Source organism: Pseudochaenichthys georgianus, chromosome 8 (genome assembly GCF_902827115.2).
Source record: "Pseudochaenichthys georgianus chromosome 8, fPseGeo1.2, whole genome shotgun sequence".
Taxonomy (NCBI): Eukaryota; Metazoa; Chordata; class Actinopteri; order Perciformes; family Channichthyidae; genus Pseudochaenichthys; species Pseudochaenichthys georgianus.
In genome coordinates this window covers 24,791,002-24,814,356 of record NC_047510.2, presented here as the reverse complement: position 1 = coordinate 24,814,356, position 23,355 = coordinate 24,791,002, and the positions used below count along the sequence as shown (strand labels likewise).

Here is a 23,355-nt window from a genome sequence, read left to right as displayed (position 1 = left end):
AGCTTAGCTTAGCACAACGTTTGGAAACTGGGGGAATCAGTTACCCTGTCTGTATCAAAATCAGCCTAGCACCGCTAAATATAACTAATTAGCAACTCCTTTGGTTCATTTGTTCAAAAAACATTTAAAAATGAAAAAATTATGGTTTTATTGCATTGCTCCAACTGCAGGAGAGTTACTATCTGAAATCTCGTTGTCACATTGTTATTTCCAGACGACCAACAGAGACACTAAAAAATTAGCCAAAGGTACAGTCTGCCACATCACCCCCTAAAAAACCCTATGTGGTGAGATATAATGTGTTAAATAGCAAGCTTTTTGTTACCAAAGCCAGGCTAGCTGTTACCCCATCTCCAGTCTTTGTGCTAAGCTAAGCAAAGCTAAACTTCAGCTGGCAGGAGCTAAATGTTTAACCTACATGAAAGTTGTATCAATATTCTAAATCTCCTCCAGAACGCCAATAAGCATCTTTCCAAAAATGTATTCCTTGAAGAAAATTGACTTAAATGTACACACATTAACACAGTTTACAGCAAGTGCATTTTCTACAGGCAAAGATACTGTGATATGCACACATTATGTTCCAAAATAAATTGGAGAATGCATTTCACTTTACGGTAAATGTCTCAGGTAAGAAAAGAGGGATGGACACAAGCTATTTTTCAGTAAACTTCTTTATTTGTTGAAGTGTAAAATGCATGTTTTGGAAAAAATAATAGAGCGAACTCAGTGATGCACTTTGAGAGACTTGCAGCTGCAGAGCCTTACTTCTTGTGCAAGGCTGTGAGGAATTAGAAGTCCATGCAGGTGTCGGAGAGCATGATTTGAAGAGAGTGTGGGAATAGATCTGAGCTCTCTTTCTTGAAGGCAAATTATATATTACGGTTTCTTTTGTAGAAAATCCCCAGATATTGTTATAAATGTAAATGGTCTCTGTAGGAATACATTATATTATCCTCAGAAATAGATAAAAGTGTGTCATTGATTCCTGGGAGCTTCTGATCATGTAAAAGTGTCAGATTTACGATTTTCTTCTATGCTTTAAGATACTGTGCGTTGCGTAAAGATGAATGAACGTCTTCATCTGCCATCCAGAGGCTCTTTAAACTTCAGAGAGGTGGCATTATAAACTGTCATCCAGCAGCTGTTCCCTCTCCTTTGCTGATTAATTTGTTCATCCCCCCTTTCATCTCATCTCTGCCTTCACTCTTTTTATTCTAATTCCCTCAAAACAACAATTTAGCGGCTCTCACCTGCCTGCTGATCATAAATATGTGGAAAAGGTATGGTAGAGATTTGTAACCTTTCCTGGAGAAAAATGTGCAATGTCTGCCCCCCAAAAGAATGAATACTGTAATAGTAATAATAAACAATGACATTTCAGAGAACATGTTGTCTTGAATAACCACCAAGTACTTGTATGTCTAATTTAGAAATGGCTTCTAGACAGAAACAGAGAAGGGAACAGAATACAGTTTTGATGCATAACTCTACAAAGGCAGTGATACAGGCTAAAGGGGGTTTGTGGGTCTCACTAATAGTCTGTGACATCCAAGAAAACAGAAGATTTCAAATGCCTTCTGCACATGCTTTTCTTCCATCAGGATTTAATTACTAAGCAAGAGGACTTCTCCAGTTTAAACTCTGAAACTTGTTTTTCTCAGACTTTGCAGCTCCTTCTATGGGGCTCCATGGGGATTCGGTATGCGAAACAAAAAGGTGCTGGAAGCAGAATGGCACTTTAATTCTACTCCATTCCCCTCACCCCCTGCAGATCAGCGCTGGAATCCAATGGCAATGAAATTGTGATTTGACTTTAATTATCTGATGTTCACACACTTCACATTCCTTGGGCGATGTTGGGAAAGCCAGATTATCTCCTGGACTGGGAAGAGTGTATGCAAGTGAAGAAAAGCTTTAACAAAAGTGTGCCAAATAATTATTCACTGTCACTCTTTCCAGTCGTGCTGGCACTGAATTAGTAACTTGTTTTTAGTGATGTACCGTTATCATTACTAGTGTTAGAAATTAAAATCAATGTTTTGATAGCATAGTGCTGCACTATGCTATCAAAACAGCATTTAAACTGACGGTATGAACATACCGTCAGTTTAAATGCTGTTTTATACTGAAAAACCAGAAGTTCTTGTGCACAACCAGTTGTTAAGCTTTTATTCTGAAAATCGTTCATCTCCGGTTAGCTGTTAGCATGAGGCTAATATATACCATTTACTATAGAGGTGAATTTAGCAGCGATATGATATGTTGTTGCACAGCGAAACCTACTGATTTCAACACTACAACTATAGACGTCGATATATTATTATTGTTGGATAAGGTACAGTTTATTTGAGTACGTTATTGTTTACAGATGTGGGTAGCATGTGACAACATTCGGAACGACCGGAAACCAAACTGCTGTGAAGTATTTCCTGTATTTTTAGGAGTATTGATTACAGCGTGTAGAATGTGTTAAATGAAAAGTCATGAAAGAGTTAAGGAGGAGAAAAGGCGTGTTTAGATATATTGAATGTACAATGTCTGTATCCTCTGATATGCGTAACGGACATTGAAACGTGGAGAGCCGGCCCGCAGGGAGGAGCCAGCAGAGGATATATAAACAGCGCGACCTGAGGGGTACGGCCTCTTTCTCCGCTAGCGAGAGCCAGAGGATAGTTGCGTTTCTGTCCGAACAATATCCTGTACCACGCTTTTTATTAATTAAAGTACCAATTTGAAACAATCTCAGAGACTCCATTTAGTCTCCTTTTTAAGCTTCTCTCCTGGACGCGAGAATAACAAACACCAGATAACACTAGCTTCTCAGAACCCTCAAGGTTTTCACTGGATTGGAAATCTCCCTTTCAAGCTCCACCGTAGTTAGAGAAAAACTCAATAACTGGAACAAATCTACTCTTCAGACCTAATACCAGCAAAGTGTTGCTTTCTATCACATACCCACATATACGCTGACACACACAAACACGATGTGTATCATGCTGAATCATACCACTGTCAAAGAGACAGATGATATCTGTAACACTCAAAGATTATGCTTTCCAGTTCAATTCCCTTCTCAGTTAGGTTTCATTAGTTCCGTGCAACACCTTCTAATAGATAATTGGTCACATATGCAACACACCTGTGCATGGGAGAATGGCTGAAATTAAAGCAGGATGTGTGATCCGACAGCAACAATCAGTTTGTTGTAAAACCCCTGTACAGGTTTTTTTGTAAGGTGTCACAAGCGGACACACATCATCATCTTCCTCTAACTGCATTCACAATATGATGGATGAATAGGATCACGACTCAAGCACAGGCTTTTGTGAAGCTCCATACCTTTCACCAACTTAGCAACAGCAGTAATGGAAGATCCGTGCTTATAAGAGCTGGCTAGTTGTAGCAGAAACGAAAATAAAATATTCTTCACATGTATAATTGTATTCCTTTCTTCTTGCTACTTTTTAAAAGAAAAGATCTGAGAGGAGCAGTATACTGTGTTACCCATTGGTTATATATCTGCAGTAGTCTTTTTTTATTCAGCCTTCTGAGACGAATCTAAAACATGGTTACACAAACAAATGTATCTATCATTTATTCAAACGCAAGTTGAAATGTTTTCTTTAATAATTCATTTGTACTTAACATGTGAGAACATTGGGATGTGCAGTGAACACAATTAAAAGTACAGATATGCTAAATGAAAGAAATCACATACATATTTCACATTGTTGTAAATCAGAGGCCTCAGATTGTTGTTCTATTAAAAAAATAGGGGCCCCTGGTGCGTCATAACCAATGCAGTGGCGTAGAATTAACACAAAGCATTGTGGGAAATGAAAAAGGCTCACAGTGTCCTACATTGAAGCAGCTCCTATAATCCCCACGGACACATTTTTTCATTTCCACCTGGATGGCTGCCAGTGCAGAGGATTTCTCTGCTGCTAACAACATCACATTGCCCAGATGAGAGGACGTATCCCTGCATGTGTATTATGACTAGTTCTAGCAATGATATGTCTACAAAAACCAGACAAACACATCTCTGTGAGAAGACAAGAAATATCAGAAATAGTGAGGTTTATTAATTCTCTCCATCAAAGTTAAAAGTTTCCTTATTAAGGAACATCAATGATGAATGACCTTGGCAGGGTCACACTCTTCTCTGACTTCATCACTAATGCAGCACGCTGATGTTTTAATCAAACATGCTTCAACTGGTTAAACAGCTGTTCAGCTATTCTGTCACGTTATTAATTCGATGCTTTAATTGCCACACTTCTGAAATGTGTTCACTCTTTTATTGGGTGAAAAAGGACATTCGACCACATGTCAGAAAGTTGCAAAACACAAAAAAGGTAATTGCACACGAAGGTGACTTTGAATCAATGATAGCAGACACATTTTTCTTTTGATTGTGTCCTTCATTATCTTCATGACCTGACAAAAAAAGTTAGAATTGTCCACAAGCGAAAAGCACATACGGTTCTAACAAGAAGGCCATTCACATATAAACAGAGAATTTCTATAATGACTTCTTCATTTTATTACATAATGTGCTGCTAATGGACAAAAATCATGAGCAGAAAAAGCAAGAAAAATACACTTTCTACAGGAAAGTTAACAAAGACACTCAAAAGAGGAACAATCACAACGTGTTGGTGACACATCCAACAAGTGAACGTCACTTTTATAACATTCTGCGCTGTCCAGTTACTGACTGCATCATATCTGCATCATATTTTTCTAATCTATATTCAACTGCATTTTTTGAAAATAGGCTGTTGCATGGCTTTTGCACTTTTATTATCTAAGTGAGGAAAAAAATAAACTCTGGAGCTGAAACCAAAGTTTATGTTTTTGTTGCCTCTTTTAAACTTTTCCTTTTGGGGCTCCAGCACCGCCATTGATATCAATAATTTAGTGTCAAAAACAGCATTGAAACAAATGTCAACTACAACATTAAGGATTAACATAAAAAGCATACATTTGATCCACTAAGCGGTGCTAAAATCCATTGATTTTCTACATTCTTTAAAAATAAATGTCATTAAAACTAGTATTTTTGTTCAGTGAGAGGCAATTCAGACATTTATAATGCCCACAGTGCTGCTCTTTTTCAACATTTTCTTTATGTGTAGATTTGATTGATTATGACACACTTAGCTTTGAGGAACACCAGCAGACCAGAAGCTGCTCACCGTCATACATATTCAGCACAGATAATTACTACCCAGATGAGGAATTAAGGATTGTCCTTGAAGGTCAAGCCCCTGCCCTCGCTGGCCTCGGCAGGCTTCCACAGCGCTGTCGATACGCCAGTCCTGGGCAGCTGTCCGACATCGCTATTAACCTGAGCAGAGCCAGCCCATAAAGCTGTTTGGGATATGGCAGCTGCTCAAGGGGCAGAGAGGTATTAAGCATAGATTTACAAGAATGAAAATGTCCTCCCTCCCTCATAATCTCTGGTCTTTTCACACACACACACACACACACACACACACACACACACACACACACACACACACACACACACACACACACACACACACACACACACACACACACACACACACACACACACACACACACACACACACACACACACACACACACACACACACACACACACACACACACACACACACACACACACACACACACACACACACACACACACACACACACACACGCTCTTACGTAATGCTATCAGCGCGGTGCATTGGCTTGTTTGGACGCACCATACACACACTGTGTGTTGACAGAAAGCATGCACTCTCACTCCTTCACTGACTTTTTTTCACTGCTGGGGCTCATGCATTTAGACATTCTGCCATGGTTCAAAGTAATCATCAGCGAGTTGGTCTTGTCCACTTTGAACTCTGGAGCATCCTTCTCATTTCACTGCGCTTTCTGGTTCTGCCTGGTGCCTCATCAAACAGCCAGGAAGCTCACAGCGTGTGGTACTCTACCATGTAACTCAGGAATAGTGTTCCACAGCACATCAAAGCCTGAGCTCACATTCACCACAAACACAGTGCAGCATTGTCAGTATAAGGAATGCAACCAAAAAGAGCTGTTTTCAAATAAAAGCTGAGCTACTGAAGAGAAAGCAGAGAATGACAGTAGGTCATATCATTACAGTAGACTGATGCAACAGCATGTCTTCTTCAGATGAGCAAAATAATTTGAAGTCTCCTGTAATGTCCACAGGGTTCAAATGTAATGGACACTCTAACAGGTGGGTCCCAAAGGTCTTTGAGAGTGTGCAGTCGCACGATAAAACTTTGTAAAAATGTTACACTGGTGCCCTTCTCTTTGGGATTTGACTGAAAGAACAGTCAGAATACTTAGCTTTTTTCAATCCCAGCGGCGATGCTAATTTCCCTTACATCCGATCCTCTAGGAATCAGAAGCACGGTCTTCACAGATTTCCAGAGCAGCTTTACTCCCACCACCAAACACTTCCACATTAGCATCAACCCAGGGAACCACGTTGCCCGGCATGTACGCAGAGCAGTTGGCTAGACCCACGATGTCCATGGGCCGCAGAACTCGGTCCCACATGTTGAACTGGCTCAGCTCGCCCACAAAGGCCTGGGTGGCGTCAAAACGACCTCCAACTATGTCCTTCATGGAGAAACAGGAGATGAAAGTTTGTCAGTTAACTTCTGAGGGGAATGTAAACAGACTTTAATTAAAATGAATCAATTCTGTTTGATTTCTGTCAAACTGCCAAACAACAATTTCTGGAGGACCGCCACTGTAAAACATCTAAGTGCATCTCCACCGCTGTGCAACATGCCGCTATCTAACCTTGCGTGGATGACACTTACAAACTATGGCTCTCTGAGGATATTACTCATACATCAATGTACATTTCTTAAGTACATACATCCTGTCATGGAGCTAACCGCTAATATAACCCGCTAACGCATGCAGCTCCCAAGGGGTTAAAGGTGCAGTTTAGAGAAAGATGAATGAGGTAATACTGAAAGTGGAACGATAGCGTGAGAAGAGCCTCCCTGCTTTCTCTCCCCGGCTCCCTGCGCTGCGCCTCCGGCTCTTAACTCAGGGGAGAATGCACCCAGGGATCTTAATGACGCAAGGAAAACACACACACCGATACACACACACCCATGCACACACCAGTTCTTTTCAACCTAAGCTTCTCTACTGCTCTCACCTGCTCCTGGCCCAGGATGATCACCCCCCCAGGTTTAATTGGGTGCCAGGGCGCCAGGTTGTCCCCAGTGCCTAGACGCTCGCCATCTTGATAAGCCTCCCAGAATCCATCTCTGGTCGTCCAGGTGATGCAGATGTGGTGCCAGCGGCCGTCGCTCACAGACAGAGGGAGCTGGGCCACCTGGACAGGAGTTTAGGGGCATGAGAAGAGTCAAGAGAGATTTGAGATTAATTGCAGCACGTTGGAAACAAGGACACCAATTAGGAGGCTAAGGGCTTCAAAGAGAGAGCCCAGTGTAGAGAATTCTCCAGATGAATCGGGCGACATAGAACATTTAGATTACCCAGGTGACATCAAGGGATAGAGCACCCTTCAAAGCAGTCGGGTAGCTAACAGCAAAACCGTGTCCTCTTATGCTTTTGCGCTTTGTTCACAGATCAAAGAAAAAACAACTGGTTGTTTTACCAACCAATGACATCATAGTCCTCAGAGGATACAACTCAACACATGAGATTGTGAGTGTGTAACTCATTAGACATCTTTTTATGAGCCAACAAAATGACTACACACTCAGACACATATAAACCTGAGAGGATGGGAAGAGACACTGAAAAATACAATTATATTCACTTTCAATCAAATGACCTGATTAAGGATGCCAGGTGGTATTTTAACACCACCAGGACTACAGGGAACACACAGTATTATTATAGAGTCTGTCAGCGTATGAATAGTCTGAGCACCTCTGATTTTGTCATAAAGATTTTTGATTTTAAAATGAAAATAAAGTCGTTGAATATTCTGCAGCACCTTAAATATGACAGCTTTGATGCTTTGTACACAACGAGCTTAAAAGTAACACACCATAAATGACTCACTCATCTTCATTTAATTACCACATTTTCAGAAAGAGACATGTTACTGTTTCATTTTAGGATTTCTTATTTTACCTACAGAGCTTTTTTTATTAGAATGAGACTTCTTTATGGCAGGAAAAAGCACAAGTGTATTTCTGTTCTGTGTGCAAAAAATGAATAACACCAGAGCCCTGGAACTGATACCTGATATAAATGCAAGTGTTAGTATGTGTGTTTCTCCTGTGGGAAAATGTCAAAATGTCTACTGTGAGAAAGGCCATGGTGTATTTTACTTTTGGTTCAAAGGACAGTCTATTCTTCAGCTCCAAAGGGCTGTAGATAAGGTTCTGCAGAGGAGTCTCAAATGTTTTTAGAAGGTCATCCGTATCGTCTACAAACCAAGAGTGTAAAAGTTGAGTTAAAAAAGAGATCATGTGCCTGGTTTTAAAGAAATCACGTTGACTATGAGAAGTTTGAAAGGTGTTTGGAATATTTTGGAATAACCCACGAAAACCTGTAAAGAATTGCTTGAGGTTTTACTGACATTTTTAAAACCATCCTGCAGATAAGAGATTTATAAGCATCAGATGATTACTCGTGCACACTTGCCAATATAATTTGGTTTTAATGTCGTACAAGACTAGTTGAATCCATTACAGATTAAGCTCCTGGCAGGCACATCGAATTGGAAAATGAAGAAGCCTTAAGCATGCTCCACTTAACTAAAGCATGAGAAATCGACAGTATTCCTGAACAATGACACTCCTGATGAAGATGTTACTTTATAATAATAAAGACTCCCACTCTCCATGAGTACCCAGAAAATACTAAATTGAAACAACGCTGAAACTTTTTTAATCCTGTCGATGCAGCTTTCTGCTTCGCTCTGCAGCTGACTGAACGGGATAAACAATGTGTCCCAGTGGACCCTGTTATCTCTGTGAACAACTTTAACACATGGATGTGCTTCGAGACATACGGCAATCATATTCACTGGTCTTGTCTTCTACACCTTGCTCTCTTTGTGAATTATACTTTCCTTTTTCCTGGCATCTTCTCATCTCTCACTCTTTCCCCAGCTCTCTCCTCAGCAGTGTCGCCTTCAATGCTCTGCAGATTGTCTATCTCCTACCCTCTTTCTCACTCTTATACTCTCATCACTTTCTCCCACCATCCTTCTCTCATCTGTCTGACATGAACACATGTATAATGCATGGTGAAGGGAAAGCTGTGAGAAGACCTGCCTGTGCCAATAACGGCCAACGAAAACAAGACAGTGGGTGAACAAAGAAAAATCCTCTCCAGTGCGTGAACATTTTGCAAAAAAAAATTCCGACATTACACTGCTGCAAAAGCAACCGTTCCCACAGAAAAATCTATAATGACAGCATTAACATAACAGTTACAATGATTTTCTTTTTAAGGCTAAACGCCATAAAATATTCATATATGATTCTCACACTTCTGTCGATCTAATTAAAATCCCTTAAATTGAGTGAAGTTTTACAGAATATAACTATCAGCTCTCATGGCAGCCAAATACCTTTAATAAATCACTGTTATTCTTGGTGTGGAATGTGGGTCAATGATATAAAATGTTTATAAAGTGCAAAATTAATTATTCAGAGATGGTCAGTTAATCTCCCCTCAGCTGTATCATGGTTGTTATCAAATGTGCATACAGTCCGTTTGTTTTGCACCACAGAGCAGAGCAGCGTGAGCATATTCATGTGTTCTTTGCATTTCATTAGCACCGCCGCTGATCTACTTTTACTACCATCATTAGAGCTAGCAGTGCTGCCAGGCGAGTAATGAATGATTCTGAGCTGCTGGATACATCTTCCCTCTTCAGAGAATCAGGGCAGAGTGAGCGTTGCTATCCTCTGTCAACAAATAATTAAAGAACACTGTTCACCAGTTTCTTGCTGGGGACCTACCTTATCATTAACCAGTAGCTCGATGGGGTTGTTCCCCCACTCGATGAGCACGATCTCGTTGGCCTGGCCTGGCACGCCGTAGGAGAACGGGGTTCCTATGCCGGGGCTGGCGCTGGACTTGAGCCACATGCACACGGTGAAGGCGTACATCTCCGGGAGGCTCTTCTTAATGCGTCCATACAGGTAGTTCGTGCGAAGAGGGAGGGACACCTTAAAATCCTCAGGTGACTTGAAGGCATTATTACCTGTTGATGGACAAGGATGGTATATTAGTTTATGACCTGATCAATCTAAAAAATACTTTTCTGATATTTATGCTAAGAAACAGGAAGTGTCTATGGATAGTGACAGTTGACCTGGTTTAAAGGTGTAACTTCAGCTATAGTCAAGCGGAATTGGTGATATTAAAATGTAATTCAACAAAGAGAAGATTAATTAAGCTTTTGGTTCCCAACTCTAGTGCTTTAGTGGTTTTTTGGAGGTAATACTTATTATTATGGCAAAAGAACAGCATTTATGTTGATAAACATTCAAATGAACATAACAGAAACTTTGCAAATGTAACTTTGCTTTAGATGTCAGAAATATTGATAAAGTAATTTGGCCTTTTTCATGTCTTTTTAAGTATTTACATGAAAAACTGCAGTAATATATTGATTTTGCATGCATAAGCATTTCTGATTAAAGCCTACGCCGAGAAGTTCACATGTAGTTCATATATTTTCTTGGAAATAAACTCATTGGGAGATCAAATAAATCAACGATGTGGAAGAGGATCACATGAAAGAACATATCAAAGTAAAAAAAAGTACCAACTGGCCAAAAACAAAATAGTCCCATGACACAGTCAAGGGTATACAGCAGTGCTAACGGCTCTGTGAGGCTCCAGTGTGTGTCTGAAACAGTGCTTTCAGCTAAATGCTAACTTCAGCATGCTAACTTGGTCATTATAATAATACAAATAATAGCATGTTGATGATTAGCATGTATAATGTTTACCATCTTAGTTGAGTGTTTTACCATGCTAACATTTAGTAACGAGCCGTAAACACAAAGTGCAGCTGAGGATGATGGGAATGTCTTAGTTTTGCAGGTATTTAGTTATAAACCAAAGTAATAAACAGATTAGATCTAGACCTGATGATAACATCCGAGGAAAGTTCAGGGTATAAAAGTAATAATAGTTCCTCCTCTATGAACGTCCGTAGAAAAAGTCCTGTTAATCCATAAAACAATGGAGATATTTCAATTTAAAAAAGTCAACCTCATGGTGGTATTACAGAAAAGACAAGAGATCACCAAAGTTATCAGGCTAAATCCTCTAGGGACTGAATATCTGTGGCTAATGTCACAGCAATCCTTTCAAAAGTTGTGAAGATACTACTGCCTGGACTGAAATGGTAGATGACTGATAGACAGATAGACTTTGCCATCCCAGGAGCCCAGCCGACTGCTAGCAAGCTAAACATACAAAATCTTATATTATTACTCTATACAGACTTCCATGTGTGTGCCTTAGTTTGGTTATATACTTGGTCAGCTGTGGCCAAATGCATCACAGCTTATAAATCTGCAGCTGTTGGACAGTATAAGAAAGATTAAAAGAGTTCTAATGTTCAAAAAGTCCCTGAAAAAAATAAATGAAAAAGAACTGGAATAAACATGGATGATCATTTGTGATAAAAAAATAGATAGACAGACCTTTCTGAAAATGTAAAGAGAAAGGATGAGAAAACAGGAGATGGGGAGTTATAAAAAACCCAGCGCACGTATTAATGTTCAGGGGGTTCGCACAATGGAGACATGTTGCATATTTCAGTTCTATTGAACTTCAGTTTGATCCGGGTTGAGCAGAATACTTGAGGCTTAGCTAACACTGAATTAAAGGTTTGCAATATGGGCTCATGTCAGACGCAGGGTATGTCAAAAAAGAGACATAAAATATATATTATAAACAAAAACAATTGTTTAATAAAAAGGCTGGCACTACCTCTGAGTTTAACCTTTCTTCTACAAACTTCTCTGAATCATGGGGTTCTGGACTCTATTTTAGGAGGGACGATAAGATACTATACGTTACGTTACCTTACGTTATGATACGATACGTTATGTTACGATACGTTATGTTACAATACGTTATGTTACGATTAGTGCTGTCAAAATGATCGCGTTAACGGCGGTAATTAATTTTTTGAATTAATTGCGTTAAAATATTTAACGCATTTAACGCATGTGCAGAATGGCCAGCCCCATACATGCCACCAGTGGCAGCGCCAGGGTATGGCTGGGGTAGGCTACACCCATACCAAGAAATGGCTTAGCCCCAGCATGAAAAATGATGTTAAAGTAAGCAAAATAAAGTCTGCCAACTCGCGCGGAGTAAATTGCACAGACAGCAGTTAGTCAGATTGATTTCAGTAGCCACGGTTTTGAAAACTTTTGTCACGTAGTAATCGTCTTCTCAATAGAACATCTTTGATAACGGCGTGGTGTTGTTGCAGGAAGTCCCGACGGAGAATACTTTTGCTGTAGTACAGGGGTGCACATAACTGGTACGCAGGTTATGTGCTTAATCTGAAATGATTAATCTGATTAAAAATTGTAATCGTTTGACAGCCCTAGTTACGATACGTTAAGATACGTTACGTTACGATACGTTACGTTACGATACGATACAGTACATTATGGCGCGATACCATGCCATGTAATGCGTTACTATTATGGTACAATTACATTACATTGAATTACATTACGCTACTTTACGATATGTTACGTAATCTTACATACATTTTCGTTACATATGATAAGAAGTAAACATATTACACAAATAAGAAAACCAGTGAAACCATTAGGCTACAAATTACACCACCCCAAACATCCTACCATTAGGTTATTGCAAAGCCCCTACTACATTATTTAAATGTCTTATGGTAGTAGGCCCAGATGAGTTTAGTAATATGGTTTAGTTTACATTGGGGTACTCTATATCGTCTACAAGAGGATATAAGCTCATACTCGGCAAGGAGACTTTGGGATTGATCCTATATTACTTTCTGTGCTTGCCTGAGAACAGACTGCTCATATATTGACTGACGGGACTGGCTTATATTTCTACACCATGAACATGCCACGCTGACATTCAATATCTGAAATGCCCTCGATACAGCCTGGTAGAATAAGAACAATCCTCTGATCCACCACATACACCCTGACTCTGTGTAAGACTCATAATCTCTGATTAAAATAAGGACACACACTTTCAACACAGTCCTTCCAGCTAAATTGTGCAAGTGAACGCCAAGATACTTCCAGAGCGGACCTGACCCCAACCGACTTATGAAGTTTTTCTCACATTACAAATTAGATGAATATCCTCAGACCATTGTACACAACTTTATTTGTCAGTACAATAGGCTAAAGGATTTAAATCTGTGTGCTGTAGGCTGAAGATAGATTTTTTCTGATAATTTTAAAATGTGGTTCTTTCCTGTATAAAGTTAGAGAAAACATGGCTTAGCTGACAACACTGCGGGCCACCTGTGCTCACTGACCTGGTTTCTTAAAAGTGTCGTTGACCCTGACATGCTGCTGCATTTGATTGGTCAAAATGGAAAAGTACCATTTAATCATTTGAGGATGGACACACATCTGTTGCAGTTAAGGATTAGCAGTGGAGGCTGAAGCATATTATAGTACAAGCAGAGTGAAGTTCAACAAATAAAAGGTTTGTTTAGGCCACTGAACCTTCCAAGTGCTATATAGTCAAATGTTGATAGCATATTCTGTGATAGATGCAGTACATTGACCTCTGCTTCACAGACACCAAAACATGTTCAAAGCATTTCTTCAAAATCAAAGTCAGCACCACTGGTCTGTTATCATTACTCTCAGTTGGACTACAGTTTTTTTTTAACTTGGAGCAAGGCACCGTTCCTTACACTGCTCCCCGGGCGCTGTTCAAAATGGCAGCCCACTGCTCCTAACACTAGGATGGGTCAAATGCAGAGAAACAATTTCCCAACGGGGATTAATAAAGTATATCCATATCCATATCCATATCCATAATATATGAATTCTCTTTCCAAAGGGCTGGTATACTGAGTCCATTGACTGCTGGACAACAGGGATCCATGCTGGGGTTACCTCTTTCACAGAGGTCTTTATAAAGAAAGTGCAATGTGTATACTGTATATGACCAGATTTTAAGTCGATTAACATTCACTAATTCCTTTAAAAAGAAAATCACGTTGTCAAGGCCAGGAAAGGTTGAGCCACACACAAAAACATTGACATTGGCTGTTGGATTTGTGTCATGGTGGTGTTGGATAATATAGCAGTGACCTCATTCTGATGCATCTGTCCATGATATAGTGCGTCACTGTACTTATACATATACACATGTAAGAGGTCCATTGTCATTAGAGGACAGACACTTTACTTTTCTGTCTACATGACAACACAATCTTCACCCTGTAAGGAGTTTTACAAAAGGTACATTTTCAGTGACCTAAAACACTGTGGGGGTGTGGACGAAAGGCCCAATCGCATGAAAAAAAAACAATGTACTGTACGTATAGACTAGGTCTTACATTGTATGGCCCCAGCAGTGTTTGTTGCTTTCGGGCACGTAATACACATTGCAATCTTAGGGGAGGAGCAGGATTGCCATCTCGGCCTGTGGATTTATTTTTGCATACATTTCTAAACGTGACTGAATCTAATGTTTGTCAACTAACTGCCGGAAGCTTACATCCGAGGCTTACATGGCCTCCAGCTAATTTTTACATTCCAATTAAGTCTAGGTAGACAACCAGAGTATGTACTTCATTGTATGGCAAACTTCAGTGGAAAATGTCTCACATTTCTAGCAAAAACAAGAAAACACCACCACAAAGCCTCAAACTTAACAGTAGAAATGAATCAACACTTCTCTGGCACCGTTTTGACGTAAATTGAAGTTAATAAGGCTCACAAAGGTATTTATTGCAGCGTTATTGTATTGAGTCATTATGTTCTACAGGTGGGTTTGCTGTGGGGCTATTGTGCTCACCTCCTTTAAATTTGTGATTAAATCGGGTTAAAACTTGTATCCTCAAACTGCCACTGAATGAATGGACTGAGTCTCACAGGACATGGGCCTACAGGAAATGTCCATTGATTGGAGTATCTTTTTTAATAATTTTCCTTTTGGCATAGATGGTTTGTGTTCTTCTGACATCTACCATCAAAGTGATACCCTGGAGTGTGGACATGTCTCCAATATTTATAAACCTAATTAACCATTCAGTGTTGCTTTCCAAGCCTTATTTTTCAAGACTAGAAGCTGCTCCGAGAATGGCTCTGAGAAAAAAAAACTTGTGTTGTGAGGTTGTGAGGTTTTCACTAGCATCATCAGAAATATGCAAAGGGATGACTAATTAGTGCTAAATCTGGCAGACAAAAAAAAGGAAATCTGGCCAACAACTTGCAGCACCCATTGTACTTACTTTTCTCCAGCTCGGTGATCCTCTCCATGAGGGAATTGAGAGCGCTCTCGGTGCGTTGGCGGTGGGCCGCTGTTTCATTGTAGAGCTGGCTCTTCTCCTCCTCCAGATCGGCCACCTTCCGGAGGAGCTGGGTCTCCAGCGCCCCCAGACGCTGCCGAAGCAACTCCCGCAGCTCCAGTGGCAGCGGAGTCAGGGCAGAGACACTTCCAGCTGACACATTAGTGCTGGGAAGACGCAAACTCTGCTGCTGGGAGTGCGAAGGAATGAAGGACACAACAGCAGACAGGAGAAATGAAGGATGGATGGTTGGATGCAGATAGATAGATAGATAGGTAGATATATAGATATATAGGCAGATAGGCAGATAGGCAGATAGATAGATAGATAGATAGATAGATAGATAGATAGATAGATAGATAGATAGATAGATAGATAGATAGATAGATAAATAGATAGACAGACAGATAGACAGACAGATAGACAGATAGTGTGTGAACAATGACACAGTTAATCCAGTTAATCTCGTGCCCTCCAACAATCATTCAGTCTCCAAAGGGATTTAGATTTTCAAAAGATTTGATCTACCAGATATCATTTCATTACTATTGTTTTGGATAAAGTCATATCAAAATGAAGACACCGTGTCCCAACAGCGGACTTTGATTGGTGATCTGCCAAACACCCATCTCTGAGCCGGGTATTAAGAGGTATAGGCGCTATGTGTGACGTCACCTAGAGTTCACACCAGGCGTGTTCGCAGTAGGTTATTAAAATAAAAAGGAGACCACGGCCCACGATTATGAGAAGAGCTATTAACATGTAGCAAAAAACTTGATTTGATGTCACCCAGCTGCCGGGGATTGTACGTTTTAACCCATTTACAAAGTTTGATTGATATTTCCGGACATAATGGAACTATCTGAATAGCTCAAATGAGTTAAACCCTGGAAATCTGGTGCCGAGGGCGGAAGCAAGCATGGACTGAATGCAATTGTTGAAATATGTAGATGGCTTTGATTGGAGAGAGAGGTCTTGCTCCAGGGAGCCATATGCTTTCAGCAACACCAGCCTTGCAATAACCATTATGTTAAGCAGATGCAGATCAATATGCGATTAAAATGCAACATTATGTATCCTCACAGTTGCAGTATATCCTTGATTTGATCCGAGCATTAAGGCTTCCAATCAAGGAGAAAGGGATAGGGGGGATAAGAGATAGATGGATCGGCAATGCAGCATATTGGATATAGACATCACCTTGAATTTAAATAAATGGCATTTTGTTAGATAATGAGAAATTCATGCTGTTAATATGACATAAGAGATAAAGCCATGGCTTACACAAACATTCTGCTGTATGTAAAGCACTTCAATAGGTGACCTCAATATCGTTTGTGATCTCTGAGCCTTGTGGAATGAATGAATTCAGCACAAGTGAGGTCTGAATGAATGCAAAACATAATGGATATAAAGCTCTCAGGCATATAAGGACTAAACCACTAAGTATTGGATGCAGGTGAAATCAGCAGGAATAAATTACAACAGCTGTATGAATAATTAGACATATAACTGCAAATAAAACAACCTGATCTCACCAGAATGCGTGACTCCACCACGACTCCTTAACACCGCATTGCGTGGTGGTGTCACGAACTTTGTTACATTTACGTGTCGGCACCACGCAAACAACCCCAATGTAAAGTGAATGAGGCTCCTTTGTCGTGGTGCACACACGCATTTCTACAACGTCCCGCAGTGAGCTTTTATTCTATACAACGTTTTTAAAATCTACTGTATAGCTTGTAGTAACTCACGGGAGGCTTCTTTTATTTTATTTGTATTCATTATAATTTTTATTTTTCGACAGAATGTATTATGGTGCATTAGTTACGAATTTTTGTTCTCAAAAAACAGTGCATTGTGTGTAATACAACTGTGATTTGTATTAAATTAGTTTGTTTTTAAGGAAGGCCAGAGCTTCAGCTGTGTCAAATAGATTGTTCCCTTTAGTTAACGTTTTTTAAAAGAACATTATATTCCGATTTGATCATGTCCCCTTTATTGTATTACGGAGAGCAATGTGAGCGTCCATTCCCATTGGATAACGCAGGATTTTACACCCGGAAGTAAGTATTCTCTGTCGATTGATTTTACAGTGCTATCTGCACTACTCATCAACTAAAAAACACCAGATTATCCTTGTTGATTACACAACATTGATTGGTTTAAATTGTGTACAATGCTTTTGTAATTTTCCCCTTCGATTCGGAGAAACAAACATTTGTTCAGTTTAGGATGGCCGAAGACACTACACTACCCAGAATCCTCAGCTATCGTTTGGGACTACACCATGTGCTTTGCTTGACAATGGTGAAGTTTACGCTGAGCGACAAACAGCATTTTGAAATGGAATGAAACCCATCGACGGCACACTATTCAAAACAGGAATCGAACGTCTCCTCCCCCCCCCCCTGTTATTTCAAAGTTCAGGTGTTTAATAGTCTTATGGCCTGTGGGATGAAACTGTCCCTGAGTCTGGTGGTTTTGGTCCGGATGTAAGATAAGATAAGATAAGATGGTACTTTACTGATCCCAATTTGGGAAATTGTTTTTGTTGCAGCAGCATAAAAGACAAGGCATTTTACAATAAAACAAAACCACAAATAAACAAGAATAGAAAGAAAAGAAAAGAAAATAGAAAATATACGTGTTGAAATAGAAAATATACATGTAGATATTATATATGCAAATATACATATTCAAAAATATATGACAATGGAATATGGAATATCAAATATTGAACAGATTATATATGTGTACAATGTACAGCGAGGTTGTATTAGAGAAACTATGGAGCAGAGAGTTCTCTTCCAGCCAGAGGTGATTTATTGTACAGAGTTATGGCAGTGGGCAGGAATGTGTTCCTGTATCGGTCCTTGTGACAGCGGAGCTGCAGCAGTCTGTTGGAGAAGGAGCTCCGTTGACTGTCCAGCTGCAGGTGGAGAGGATGGGTGGGGTTATCCATCATGGACAACAGCCTGTTCAGTGTCCTCCTCTCCACCACAGCTTCAAAGGGGTCCAGCTTGATGCCGATGACAGACCCAGCTTTCCGGATCACTTTATTGATCCTGCTGGTGTCACCGGCTCTGATGCTGCCCCCCCAGCAGACCGCAGCAAAGAAGAGTGCACTGGCAACAACAGACTAGAAGATCTCCAGCATCTTGCTGCACACAGGGAAGGATCTCAGCTTCCTCAGAAAATAGAGTCTGCTCATCCCCTTCTTGTACACAGCGTCAGTGTTGATCCTCCAGTTCAGCCCATAAGTGCACTCCCAGGTAATCCTCCACAACAGCCACATCCTCTCCTAGAATGCGGCTGTTGTGCCAGACGGCAGCAGACAGAACAGTTTGTGGCTGGGGTGATGGGGGTCTTTTATAATCCTGAGGGCTTTCTTTAAGGTTAACCAGGTATTTTTACTACATTTATTTTAGTTACTTTACAAATTCTGATTAATGATGTGAAATATAAACAACCCTTAAAGCAGACTTTAGTTACACCTGAGTAAAATTCAGGGAAGGTGATTTTCAAGTGCCAACAATCAGAAGAGATATTTGATTGGAGGACTGGCTTATCTAAAGCTAGTTGAGTAGCACTTGAAATGTTTTTGCTCTATGAAGCCTGATGTACTTTATGATTCTGTTTTCTTCAAGCTTGTATTTTGTTGGTCGAACGCACTTATTGTAAGTCGCTTTGGATAAAAGCGTCAGCTAAATGCAATGTAATGTAATGTAATGATTGTTGGTGCTTGAGAAGACTAAATATTTATCTGCAGATCCCTATAAAGTATATACATTACTCGTTATTCTCTACAAATAGTTAATTAAAAACTGTATATAATTGCTATTTTGGACATCCCTTTTCAAGATTTCAATATTACTCTAAACGTGTAATAACGTGCTTTAACCAGTAGGTGGTTTGGGTAAAAATCTGTCAAGTTTACAGTGTTAACAAAATAAAATATACTGCTGTTTCTGGTTTAGTTTACGACGGATATATTTAGTTTTGATATTTGTAACACAAAAGCGATGGAAAAACCCCACAGCAACACAGAAAAGATGGTCTTAACATGAGTAGTTAATAAAAAACAATAATATCAAAACAAATTATTACTACTAACTTTATTGTGAAATTAAAACAGAACGGTAAAAGAATAGTTTCCGGTCTATTCTGAGCCAGATCTCTGTAGATAAATACAAATACAGAACTACGACAGATGTGTAATATTTAATGCAGCCAAACCATTTAAACTGAACAAATATTTGTTTCTCCGAATCGAAGGGGAAAATTACAAAAGCATTGTACACAATTTAAACCAACCAATGTTGTGTAATCAACAAGGATAATCTGGTGTTTTTGAGTTGATGAGTCGTGCAGATATCACTGTAAAATCAATCGACAGTAAAGAGTATACTTACTTCCGGGTGTAAAATCCTGCGTTATCCAATGGGAATGGACGCTCACATTGCTCTCCGTAATACAATAAAGGGGACATTATCAAATCGGAATATAATGTTCTTTTAAAAAACGTTAACTAGGGAACAATCTATTTGACACAGCTGAAGCTCTGGCCTTCCTTAAAAACTAACTAATTTAATAAAAATCACAGTTGCATTACACACAATGCACTGTTTTTTGAGAACAGAAATTCGTAACTAATGTAATTTTTACATTCTGACGAAAAATAAAAATAATTATGAATACAAATAAAATAAAAGAAGCCTCCCGTGAGTTACTACAAGCTATAAAGTAGATTTAAAAAACGTTGTATAGAATAAAAGCTCACTGCGGGACGTTGTAGAAATGCGTGTGTGCACCACGACAAAGGAGCCTCATTCACTTTACATAGGGGTTGTTTGCGTGGTGCCGACACGTAAATGTAACAAAGTTCGTGACTCCACCACGCATTGTGGTGTTAAGGAGTCGTGGTGGAGTCACGCATTCTGGTGAGATCAGGTTGAAATAAAACATTATGTAGCACACACACAGGGTCATAGATTATTCAAGGTTGCGTTGAAAATCCCTGCACCACATGCATGATTACACCTTTGACACGATGTGTTTGTTGCTGATATCTTATTGGTTAATATTTTGCAGTGGGTCTTGCAATTAGTATGATGTTCCATTGATAAAAACGCATTGTGTTACATGCGTATTACGTGACCCTTTGATCTCACTATGCCCCCTGGAAGTCGTGTGAGATGTGTAGTGTTTTATCAATAAGGCACCGTGGAAGGGCTGAAATATATTACATGTCTGATATACTGAAGTCATCTTTGTTGGGTATTCATTCAATTGATAATGATGTTCGTTTCGGGGGAAACTGAACAAACTCGCGCGTTTACGCGTGGCTGTCTGTGCCATCTTACCTCCAAGTTCTCCAGCCGACCCTTCAGACTCTGCATGGTCTTGCCCAGTTGGTCTATGCTCTCACCGGGGTCCCGGGGCAGGTCCCCCATCGTGTTCTTGCTGTACTCCTTCCGCCTGGAGCCCTGACCCCGGGACCTGCCGGGCGGAGACTCGTCGGCTGCCGCCTCGCAGCGCGCCAGCTTGGAGTTGAGCTCCTTGATGGTCCCTTGCTGGATCACGAGGGTCTCCTTCTGCTGCAGGATGGTCTCCCGGAGCACGATGATCGTGTTCCGCAGTTCGTCCTCCCCCGGGCTGCTGCTCTGCAGGCGGATCCCAGAGGGATCATACCCGCAGCCCGGTTCCGCGCCCGGGGGAATGGCGTTGCAAACGAAGCGGCTACCTGTAGCACCCTGGCTCCGCACCGTGCGTCCGCTGACCAGGTACAACAGTCCAACTACGAAAGTCAGCATTCCGACTAGAAAGGCAAATTCCACGTAGCCTATTAAATGAAAACAAGGCTCATTAATTTCAATTACGTTTGAAGTCTCCGGTTAAATAATAAACTTCTTTCAAAACTATAACCTAAGTGGCTACGGACCTTTTTCTAACCTTCCAAAGTGCGATATTAAATCCCAGTTTATAATGAAACCAAGGAGATCTAAATCCGCAGTGAAAGATCATAAAATCATACATCCACTAACCACATGGTCGCTTCTGCTTTAAAAATATACCCCAAACAATCTGAATTCTTACTTTCAGCCGGTGGAAACTCGGGTATCAGGATTTGCCAGTTTCTTGAAAAAAGTTGTATTGAATTGATATCTTGCTAAAAAAGAAAAGAAGAAAAGATCCACAGAAGATTGCAGAGAAGTGATTTTAGCCTGTCTTGCCTCTCCGGTTGGTTGGGTTGTCAGTGAGTGGTGCTGAAAAGACAGCGGCGCTGCTCAACCAGATTATTATGGGGAGGTGCGCACTGGCGCTTCCGCTCATCATCTGTGCGCTCCGGTTACTCAGCTGCAGGTACGTCATCACTGAAGCCCGGCGGATACAAGTCACTCTAAGGGCCGGACTCATTGACTCTTTATGACCTGTTCAAAAGTGCTAAAGCGTAAATATGTCAAAAAGAAACAAGACTTATTCTCCAAAAGTGATGTACAGTTGTTGCCTCTTTTTTCGATAGCAGTCTATTAAACACTGTACATGTTTCTGATGGGAATGTGCTGGAATTTAATAAAGTACATTTACCTAAGTACATTTTAGGTACTTGTACTTTACCGGAGTGCTGTCATTGTTTTAAACCTCTCCACTGCAATACGAAAGATAATGTTGTACTTTTTACTCCACTGTACAATTATTTAACAATTTAAGTTACTTATTACCTCACAGATTCAGATTATTTGCTAAAACAAAAATAATTTAACAACTAAATATACATATAATTATATAAAGATATCAAGCAAAAGTACACAAATTAATTAGTTCCACCTCCACCTATGATAGACACATGCAAATGATCATAATCCAGAAATGTAATATCAATCTGAAACAGCCATTAACGAGTCCCTTTACTTTTGGTTCTTAACGTATATTTTAAATCCGATACTTCTGTACTTTAACTTAAGTAAGTGTACAGAATACTTGATTATTCACTTAAAGGTCCCATGGCATGGCCATTTTGTACTTAATTTTGAGTGCAGGACTTCTTCTTCCACTGCTGGATTTAACTAAATAATATCCTGAGTAATGATTGATAAGTTAATTTAGATGCTGCAGGGCATTGTTGCACTCTCTATGCCCTTCAGAGTATAAATCATTCGAAACTTTTTTTTTTTCTTGAAACAGGGCTCACATGTTGGTCTGAGATCAAATGTAAAGGATTGGTTAATCCAATTCAAATCCACAGTTCAAATGGGGAGTTTTTATGGCTTGGTTTGTATTAAATTGAGCTCCCCGTTGCCCTCTCTCTTTGTCCCACCACACTGACATGGGCATGATAACAAGGACTTCTTTCATTTTCTACACAGCATGCTTCGGGACATTAGTGAAACCTTACGCTTGACTCTTGAGATGATTTTAAAATTGTAAGACTGTAACTTCAAGCCAGGTTATTTAACAGATTCAAGTAGTGAAAGTAAAGTTATCATTCACACACATTTAACTTGCTGTGAAAATGTGACGGTTGATGCAGAACGGCACCAAGGCCAAGCTGAATGCTGTCAGACCAAGTTAGTCGCTGAAAAAGATTATAAACGAATGCATTTCTTTTATGTGTACATTACACAATCAGCAGTAGGTCCTTCACTGGCTAAGGAAGCTCTTATTAAAGACATTACCATTCTTTGTATTTGCTTTTATTACATTTTCAGTTATTAAACTGCGCATGTACGGCCGTCAATAAGAGCTTTTCTTTCTGTTAAACTGATTAGGCAATGCTGCTGAAATAATTGTATTTGTTCATTGCTTATAATAAAGACAGCAAT

The 23,355-nt window shown here is 40.0% G+C and overlaps 1 protein-coding gene across 2 annotated transcripts; it reads right to left on the bottom strand.

Moving 5' to 3' along the window:
• Positions 1-5,612: 5,612 nt before the first annotated feature.
• LOC117450839 (neuronal pentraxin-2-like) lies at positions 5,613-21,810 on the bottom strand. Of its 2 annotated transcripts, none has more exons than XM_034088829.2 (6): positions 21,629-21,810; positions 20,896-21,374; positions 15,470-15,716; positions 9,984-10,228; positions 7,190-7,369; positions 5,613-6,633 (listed from the first exon to the last, which is right to left on the bottom strand). In XM_034088829.2, exons 2-6 carry the CDS (start codon positions 21,343-21,345, stop codon positions 6,406-6,408), a joined length of 1,350 nt encoding a protein of 449 aa, XP_033944720.1. In that variant the 5' UTR covers positions 21,346-21,374; positions 21,629-21,810; the 3' UTR covers positions 5,613-6,405. The 2 variants fall into 2 exon arrangements, with proteins under 2 accessions (XP_033944720.1, XP_033944721.1); XM_034088830.2 differs by having other exon boundaries at positions 15,470-15,713.
• Positions 21,811-23,355: the final 1,545 nt, after the last annotated feature.